The sequence below is a fragment of the Echinops telfairi genome, unplaced genomic scaffold (genome assembly GCF_000313985.2).
Source record: "Echinops telfairi isolate 266 unplaced genomic scaffold, ASM31398v2 ScPeMD7_27;HRSCAF=92, whole genome shotgun sequence".
Lineage (NCBI taxonomy): Eukaryota > Metazoa > Chordata > Mammalia > Afrosoricida > Tenrecidae > Echinops > Echinops telfairi.
In genome coordinates, this window is record NW_022103924.1 from 27,876 (window position 1) to 38,106 (window position 10,231).

Consider the following 10,231-nt stretch of genomic DNA (forward strand, 5'->3'; position numbering starts at 1 on the left):
CATGTATTATTTTCAGTTGGGACATTTTTGGATTCTGGAAAGGTAATAGGGTATTCATATAATTTTGTACCATATGTTAGTAGCCCCAGCAAGCAGACCAGCAACCTATAATCAAGTACTTAAGTATTTCTGCATCAGAGCACATATTTACATTAAAAATAAATAGTTATAAATTGCTTGCTATCAGTTGTAAGTTTTGGGGGTTTTGTCAAATTAGTTTATATAGTTAGGGAAATTTAGTTTTCAGAAGCGTTTTGATTGTTTTTTTTCTTTTTCAATTAAGTCTAAGAAATTGTGTGCTTCAATTTAACAATGAGGCATGTTAAAGTTTGATGACTATTTCACCACAGTTACCAAATGAAATTTCATGTTTTACTATTATAAGGAGCCCTGGTGGGCTAGGCGTTGGGGCTGCTAAATGCAAGGTTGGTGTTTAAAACCCACCAACTGCTCTGCGGGAGAACGATGAAGCTGTTAGCTCCCGTAGAGATTTTTGCTCTTACATAGATTGAGGCTTCTGTAAAGATTGACTATCTTGGGAGCACTGTATAGGGTCTGTGTGAGTTGGAATGGTTTGGTTTCTGATATGACAATTAGAGCCATTCTCAATCTTTGGTTTAGCTTGGGTCTTACACAATATTCTGAAAGTTATTATTAACAAATAATAGCAAATAGATAACCATTAATGTGGCTATAAAATGCCTTATGTACATAACTAAACCAATTTTGAGGAAATTTTATGTCTTAAAAATTATTCATAAAAGTACAAGTGCATTGCAATGCTGTATTTATTTGTATTGCAGGATGTGTTTGTTTTGTAGGTGCTATTACTTCTGCTACATTCAAATATAAATATTTGCATTTCTGTTAACTAAAATCTGCTCCACATACTTGGACTATTTTCTTTGCCTTCTTGGAGCTGGTACTAGATACTTTGGAATGATTCCCAGATCCTCTGATGGACATTTTCCTGTAGAACAGTGGTTCTCAAACTCCTTCCTAATGCCCTGACCCTTTCATACAGTTCCTCATGTTGTGGTGACTCCCCCAACCATAAAATTGTTTTCATTGCTACTTCATAACTATAACTTTGTTACTGTTATGAATCATGCGACCCCTGTGAAAGGGTCGTTTGATCCCCCAAAGGGGTCACAACCCACAGGTTGAGAACCACTGCTGTAGAAACATGTTCAGTCGTATGTACTCAAAAGGTGGAAAACTCAACAAAATTTATGACAAGCCAGAGAATTTAGATGGGCATTTCCAATTCATTCAGCAACTAGGGTATCATGATTAGGATATTTAAAAAACCTGGCTTTATATTAAACCTCTGAAAAAGAAGATACTATTTATATTGTAAATCAGGGCTACTTAGAATGTAATGTTGCTTGGATTGCTAAAAAGGGGATGATAGCACTAGATAGTGATTCCCAGTGTACATAAAGCACTTCTTAAATCAGAAGGAAAATTGTTTTTAAGCCTCTTGCCATTAGAATGTTAGTTCTTCCTGAGAAACTTGTTGGTTTATAAATAAGGCACACATACTGCGGTATATAAAAAATAGTAGATGGTACCTTTCATAGTAATAATATTAGTGAATATTTAGGTTGTAAGTATGTAAAGTACTTTCATATAATTTTTCTCCATATACACCAGAGAACCCTATACATTAGAGAGAACATTTGAGGTGAGAGCAAGTTGTTGTGGTTAGTTTAAGATATTCCAGCTAATTTTATGGATGGTAGATATTAAACACTGTGTTCTTCTTGATAGTCTTCTATAAATGCCCCAATATCAAAGGGTATAACAATGACGTTGAACTTATTTGAAGACACTTGGCTTTTTTCAGTTTAAATCAAAAGAGTAGTAGGAAAATATGTGTACATTATTTCATTAAACAAATGAAATGGAAATAAATTATTCTACCAAGTACATAGTAACCAGAATATAAAAATGAATTAAATAAGGGAAAAATTAAATAAAGGTGTTCTGGTCAGTACTAGATCCAACTGGAAGATATGAATAGTCATCACATGAGCGGACTGGGTTCATTTTACCACATAATTTTGCAATCTTGTCATATTTAGCATAATGCAGCACACTTAAAAGGCTAATGAAAGTTTTCTGATTGTAAGAGAGATAGGTTTGTGGTTTAGGCTTTTTAAATTGTTATTGTAAAATGACCCATTAAAATTAAATTTAGAGGAAGAAGAAAACAAATTAAATTTAAATACTGCTTCAAGAAAACTGTTTAAAGAAAAAGAACAAAATACCCTAAACTTTCTGCATCATATAGATTCCGATTCAGAGCAACCCGATAGGACAGGCTAGAACTCCCCTGTGGATTTCCAAGACTAACTTTTTATGGGAGCAAAAAGCCCATGGAGCAAGCTGGTGGTTTGAATTGCTCAGCGGTAACCATTGTCCCATCAGGACTCAACGTTTAAAAGAACTCTGAAATTACAACCATCATTACCCTATTGGTGAAAATGTGTTTGTAAGCATCTCTTAAACATGTAAACATGTATAGTGATATAGGTGTATAGTTTATATAAATGTTACATAACTTAACTGTTCAAAATTATCTGTCAATTGCTTTTCTCAGTCAACATTATATCATTAGTATATTTCCATGTCAATAGATATTAGCATTTTATTTTATATTGGCATTTTAAATGCCTATGTAATGTCCCCTTGTAATGATTTGTAATTAACCAACTTTTTCATGCCCCCCACACCATTGTAGACAACTGCTTTTTATTTTAGGTCTTTCTTTTTTCCCTCTAAAGTTTAATTCTTTTGGCAGGCAGAAACTATGAACAAAAAAGCAGCATCAATTTTTGTAGAAACATTGGTATGTAATTATAGAAAATTTTTTCTTGTTAGGTGGGTTTTCAAACAACTCTATGATAAAGGCCTTGTTTACAGAGGTGTGAAAGTTATGCCTTACTCCACAGCATGTAATACTCCACTTTCCAACTTTGAATCTCACCAAAATTACAAGGTATGTGATATGCGGAAACATCATTTGAGATTAAATTATGGGGATGGTAATTGTGGTTTGTATTCCCAATTGGTCCCCCTCGTGGATATGTTACTTGGACATTCAGTTTCTGCCAGTTCATACTTAGAAGCTGGTAATGTTCCCATGGTTTTTTTTTGTTTTGTTTTTTTTTGCCTATGTTTTAATCTGTTTACAGTAAATCAGTTAAGTCTTTGATTGTGTTTGTGTTTTTCAGCCATGATATACGACAATACATACACATAATACTAACCACAGAAGTTCATTTGAGCCTTTGTTTTATAGAGGTATTTTGTTATTTTTAAGTTTTTTGACACATAATTCACGTGTCATACAATTTTTGTGGTTTAAATGTACTAAAAAGCATTGTTCCCCCAGAAGAATTTACTTCAGAGGATAGCATTGAAGCTACAGCTCAGGGAGAGGGACATGTCTGATCAGAGCACACAGGAGCAAATGAAGGGGGAGGAAGAGAGAGTGGAGCACATCCTGGTCCACATAGCCTTGAGGACGATATCTCTGCTCACAGAAACCAGTGCACAGAGAGGACCATATGGCCAGCCCCACTACGAGACACAACATACCTCACTGACCCATAACCCTAACACTGGAGACACAACTGTGGCAATTGCGCCTGATCTGATCCCACCACACTGAGGCAAAACACTAAGGATGTGCAAAAGAGCATCAAGGAGAGCAGAGCAAGGAAGTCCCGAGGGAGTACACACCCTATCAGATTCAACCAGAAAATACTCCTAAAGGTCAACAAACAGACCTTGAACTATTTACAGGCTTTTCTCTGTGTGTGTGTGCGCGCGTGCGCACGTGCGTGGCATTTTGTTGTTGTGGCTTTGTTTTCTTTTGTTGTTTTGTTTTGCTTTGTCTTGTGCATTGTATTCTCTCTCCACTTCTTTCTAGATAAGATAGGCAGGACAAGCAGTCTGGAGGAGAAAACAACAGGACCAATGGCTCTAGACATGGGAGAGGGGAAGGTGGGGGAAAGGAAGTGGGTGTTAACACCCAGGAACAAGGGCACAAAAGTGATCCAAAATCAATGGCGAGGAGGGTATAGGAGGCCTGGTAGGGCTTGATCAAGGGCAGTGTAACCAAATTACTGAAACCCAAATGAAGACTGAGCATGATAGTGGGACAAGGGGAAGTAAAAGGAAATAAAGGAAAGAACTAGGAGGCAAAGGGCATTTATAGAGGTCTAAATACAGGCATGTACATATGTAAATATATTTATATATGACAATGGGGAAATCTATGTGCATTATTAGTACATCTTTAATACATCTGTTTACTTAAAAATATTTATAAAATATTATAGATAATAGTTCCCTGTTAATATTCTTTGCATAAATGGAAACGTCCAACATGTGTTTGTTTGTATTCCTTCCATCACTTAACTGGAATCTACGTAGTTATATAGTATGCTCTAATTTGTAGAGGTTGAATATACCATAGTAATATATAACACGTTTCTTAGCATCATCTTTCCTTCTTTAGATCTTGAATGATGACCACTGTGTTGAATTTGGTATTTCTCATACATCTTTTTATATTTTTACCATGTACATAGGAGACTTGGTGGGGTGGTCATTAGGTGTCCAGCTGCTACATGAAAGGCTAGCAGTTCAAACCTACCTGGCACTCACAGGATACAGATATGGCAGTCTGTTCCTGGGAAGATGTACAGTTTTGGTAACCCTATGGATTAGTTTCACTGTTGTCACGTGGGATGAATCCAAATCAATTGATGGCAGTGGGGCTATGTACTTAGGTATCTATAACAATAACATTGTCTTGTATAGTCTGTATGTTTTTAAACCTTAAAAAGTGCTCCTTCTGCACCTTGCCTTTTATGTTAAACATTTCAGATTGGTGTATGTTTTATGTGTAAATAACTTGAAATTTGTAAAGCTCGTTTTTCTTGTGGCATTTCATTTAAGATGTATTTTGGTCAGTGTTGCATTAGTTAATATTGAATACTGGTATGTTATATTTTCAAGTAAATGGCATTTCTGTTTATTCTTTTAGATATTTGGGAAAAGTATAGCTCTGTTTTCCAAAACTTATTACTTTTTAACCTATTCTTCATGGACTTATACAACAGATCAATTTAATAGTGAACTCTCCATTATGTATGCCCTTCCTCTTGATAAATCTACAGAGTTAACTGATGTTTTAAAATGGTTTATATTTGTGTCTACTAAAACCAAACCCCAGGCCATTGCCGTTGAGTCTATTGTGACTCATAGGGACCCCATTGGCTGCAGTAGAACTGCCTCTAAGGATTCCTGGGCGGTAAGTCTTTATGGGAGCAGAAACTCTGCATTTTGTCCACTGGACAGTGAGGGGTTTAACCGCTGATTTTTGGTTAACAGCTCAATGCATAACCCACAGTGATTCCACAGTTCCTTTGTGACCACCATGGTAACTCTTAATATTTAAGTGTTTTTAAAATATGTTTAGAATTTTATGCTTTCTGTTTACTTTTTCTAAATTTGGCCAAAAAAGTTCAAAAAGATTTTTAAATGTTCGGTGTGTCCTGAAAATGGGTTTGTTTCATTCTTCAGGGGATAAAACTTGTCTATCTTGATGATATATTTTGTAAAATAATTTGCCTCCATTTATTTCAGGAGGTTCAAGATCCTTCCGTATTTGTAACTTTCCCTTTGGAGGAAGATCTAAACGTATCTTTAGTTGCTTGGACAACCACTCCGTGGACTCTACCTAGTAACCTGGCCCTCTGTGTTAATCCTGATATGCAGTATGTCAAGATTAAAGGTAAGCATGAATCTGGGTACTTAGGATAATCAAAGCTACATTTCATTAGAGAGTTAAAAACAAAATGCTTTGATATATGTTTCACTTATTAGAAAAACAACCTCTAAAGCAGCCTTTTCATTTCTGACTGAAAAAGTACCATAAACAAACGAGCGTAGAAATATAAAAAGTGGAAAATACAGATTTCTGGTTTTTCCCCAGGGAGTCAGAAACAGCATGCATTACCTTGGGATACCTCTAGTCTTGGGCTTTTCTTGTACTTTTCAGGTGGTTTTCTGTCTGCCCTCCCTCTTCCCACAGTTTGACTGGACCGTGCATCCTTGAACTGTCAGCCCACAGCAGCAACTTGTTCTTTTCTGTCCCTGATATTCATTCATAGGGTTAAAGTTCTAGTCCACAAATCTTTCTCTGAGAAGTTAAATGATGTGGAAGAACTTGTAAGAAACCATGCCTCCTAGATGACAAGCCCTTTTAAGAGGATGATAGAAAGCAGCAGCTTCTTGGTGCCTACTTTTCTAGACATTGACCGGAGAATCTTAAAACTTTTGCTCAAGTTTTCACTTGTCTTGGTGCACTCCACATGGTCTCATTGTACCCCCAGCTCCTTGTCAGTCTCACTTTCACACTGATGAGAACATTAAATACACAGGGTAGTGTGGTTCAGACTGTCAGTGCCGTGCAGAAGCAGTGCCCTTTGAGTCTGCAGCTGGTTTAGTGCTCTTTCTCCACAGAGTATGTGATGTATTTCATGTTTCTTCAGCCCCTGGTTGTCAAAGGCTTCTCACCTTCCAACATAGTTTTTGCCAAGGTCCTTTCCTGTAGCTATGCATCTTGGACATCATGGGGTTACGGAAAGAAAGGGAGACATAATGTAGTTACTCCTCTATCTCTGCCAGCATTTCGTTTGCTTCCTTTTGTTTTTCATCAAAATCTCTGACCCATTTCTCCTCAGTCAATGGTGCCCTCAGCAGGTACGCAGGCAACCCTGTGGAGGCAGCAGGCTGTACTTGGACCATGGCCACCTAGATTCTGGGCACTGGCCCCACCCCTCTCCTGCAATTACTTACCCAGCCCTGCAACCATGAGGGTGACTACCACTCTGTCCTGGACTAGGTGCTTCTGGGGTTAAAAATAAAGTTTCTAGTCTGCAATGTGCTTTACATATCATGCCCAAATTACAGATAATGAGTTAAAAGTTCTGTAGGTACCTGTCATAAGAATTTTGTGACTCCAATTTTCCTAGGAGAGTTACCATATTCATTAATACTTCCTTTCCTTAGAGATTTATATGAAAAAATATTGGCACTTTTTGAACATTAGGACTTTCAGGTTAAGATTGTTTTTTGGGGGTGGGGGTGGTAGGAGGGAATAGGAAAAGAGAAACCTGTAGCCATAAAAACTGTATTTTGAGTTACTTTGATTCATAATACCTGTACTGGCAAGTAAATATATACTTCAAAAAAAAAAAGAGCATTATAGTCTACAAAAAGGGAGGGAGAGAATTCATTATATAATCCTTGGGAATTTTATAGGACTAAGAGATGATTTTCAGTGAACTTTTCTAGGAAGAAATGTGTCTGAGGTTTTGCAGCTGCTTCTGAGGAGCCGTGGTAGAATAGTGGGCCAAAGTGGGACTGCTCACCACGAAGTCACCAGTTTGATCCCACCAAGCATTCCACAGGAAAAGAAGAAGCTTTCTGTTCTTGTAAAGGGTTAAAACTTAGGTAAATCTTTACAGTAGAACCCGCAGGAGTTCTCCTCAGTTCATAGGTTGTTATGAGTCTGAATTGACTTGATAGCAGCGAGTGTTTTGTTTTCTCCAGAACATGTACCATGAAGTCTGCAACTGTTACTCTTGTACAGTTGTGCTTCCACAGCAAGCCTTACTGCTTTAGAGCCTGGCTCGCGTCAATTACCTGTTTCCTCTGGATGGTAAATTTTAAGCAAAATAATATGCTTACTATAAGTAATAATATTATAATAGGCTTATATTATAAATAATATGCTTATTTAAAATAAGCATATTGCTTTGCTTTATATTTATCATCCTTGAATTTCTTTTTAAAAATGTAGACTCTGGTGATGGAGTAAAAGGGAGAGGATGTCAAGGAATCCATGTAGAAAAAGTGTTTGGAAACAGATTGTGGTAGCAATTGTACAGTTCCACTTGATGTGATTGAATTATGGATTCATATAATATATGTATTAAATCCCAACTAATCGAAAAAGTATATGCTCTCCTTATAAGAAAATTCTTAGAGTTCAGTGAGTTGCAGCCTTATTACAAGCAGTTTTTCAGTGAATGCAATGGCCTTTGTAATAATTTGTAAATTTTTTATTTTTCTTTTAGTTAAATGGTTATATGACTTGCTTTTAGTATTAGTTGTCATCGGTTTTACTTTAGCTCATGGTAACCTCCTTTACAGAGTAAAATGACTCCTTATTGTTTTCAAGACTTTGACCTTTTGAAAGGTAATCAATCAGCCTGTCTTCCAAGGCCCTATTATAGATTTGAATAGCCAGCCTTTAGATTATTAGCTGAGTGTTTAACCAATTACATCATCCATGGACATTATAGGGTAATCTAGATTTTTTAGTGTTTGGAAATGCATGATTTTTTCTTTCTTTTATTTGAAACCTCTTGTATTATATTTCACATAGTAATTTGCACCAGATTTTCACCTCTTAGCATACCTACCGTAAACATTTCCAATGAAAAGGTGTTTGCAAAACAAGGAAATTCATTACCCACTTTTCATAATAGGGAAACATTTTTAATATTTGTTGTTAAAAATAATGCACGGTGGACTGGTATTCCCCCCCAAAATCGGAATTGCGCTAGTCCTAGCTGAGCTTTCATAGTGTGTTAGTCTGGGTTGACTAGAGAAACAAATTCAGAGACACTAAGGTGTTTAAGAGAAAGCTATAATATCAAAGGGTAATTGTATACTGAGAAAACATCCCAGGTCAGTCCAGATCAAGTCCATAATTCTGATGTTAGTCTGTATGTACGATACTAGTCCATAAAATTCCTCTTTAGACTCACATAGCACATGCAGTGATGCTGAATGCAGGAAGATCAGAGGCCTGTGAGTAAAAAGTGTTATGGATCCAATAGTGGTGGGCGCATCTCCAGTGTTATGCCTACCATCAGCATGATTCCGTGTGGCTTGTCCACAGAAATGTGAAGCAGAGAGAGAGAGAGAGAGAGAGAGTGAGGGGTTCTCCTCCAAGGAGAAAAAGAGGAAGTACCCAGAATCCTCCTGGTGGGTGTTACCTGTGACTTGATTGACCATCAGGTCTAGACATGCAGGGCTAGACTCCTCCTCTACTCTTTCTGTTTATCAAGTTGACATGAAATTGTGTAACTAGCACACACAGTATGCCTTTTCCTGTTAGGTGGGCATTGAGCAACTCACTTTGAGCTACTGCACCCAGTGCTGTTGCCTGAGAAGGTTCTCTCTGATCACAGTGATTTTTTTTCTTAAAAGTAATTTTGCATGAACCTCGTTTTTAGTGATGGCTAATTTCAGAGAACAGCGTGCAGCTACGAAATTTTGTTTCCTGTTACGGAAAGGTGGCGTAGAAACTGTCGTGTTGTTGAACACAGCTAAAAAGGACAGCACTATGGGAAAAATTTCAAGTGTACTAGTGGTTGTCTCATTTCAAAAAAGGTGAAATGTTGAAGATGGCAAATTGTTCTGGAGTCTGTCAACTCCCTGAGTGAACGGATGAAAAGGTTGAATTGTAGTGCATTTGGAGTTCATACCACCAGGTCAGACTATTAATCTAGCTTTCTATTTAGAGGTTCTGAAAAGATTGCATAACAGATTGTGACAAAAAAAGGCCCGATTTGTGGCAGATGGAGGACTGATTTTGCCACCACAACAATGCACCTGTTCACGTCACCGTCTCAGTGCACCAGTTTTTGGCAAAAACAGCATGCCTCTCCTGCCCCACGCCTTACTCACCTTACCTTGCTCCATGCAACTTCTTTTGTTTCCCAAAATAAAGAGGAATATGAAAAAATCGTGATTTCATGATGTAGAAGAGGTGAAGAAAAAATACTAAGAATGTGCTTGTCAGCCATTGAAACATGAGCTTGAAAAAATTTTAATAGGGTAACTGGCATGGATCAATGAACTAACAGAGAGGGCTGTGGGACCAGCCCCAGTCCCAGCTACATTTACCCACTCCCTAGAAGAATGCATGACAGAAGATAGCACTGAAGATACAGCCCCAGGAGAGCAGCAGGTCTGTCTAGACCACAAGGAAGCAAACTTAAGAGGGAGAGAGAAAGAACCCCATCTTGGCCCACAAAACCCTAAGGACAAAACTCCTGCTCGCTGGCCCCATAGCAAGACAAAACGTCTCCTCACCCACAATGCTGCAGGGGGCAGCACTGAAGACAGTGCAAGA

At 37.6% G+C, this 10,231-nt stretch overlaps 1 protein-coding gene and 1 pseudogene across 1 annotated transcript in view; one reads left to right on the forward strand and one right to left on the reverse strand.

The window, feature by feature from the left end:
* IARS1 (isoleucyl-tRNA synthetase 1) overlaps positions 1-10,231 on the forward strand; it is a 118,415-nt gene that overhangs the window by 7,286 nt on the left and 100,898 nt on the right. The window contains exons 5-6 of the mRNA XM_004714603.2: positions 2,887-3,004; positions 5,665-5,812. Coding sequence (XP_004714660.1) covers positions 2,887-3,004; positions 5,665-5,812 — 266 coding nt within the window. The remainder of the gene's footprint in view (positions 1-2,886; positions 3,005-5,664; positions 5,813-10,231) is intronic.
* Positions 6,229-6,828, reverse strand: LOC115869463 (annotated as a pseudogene).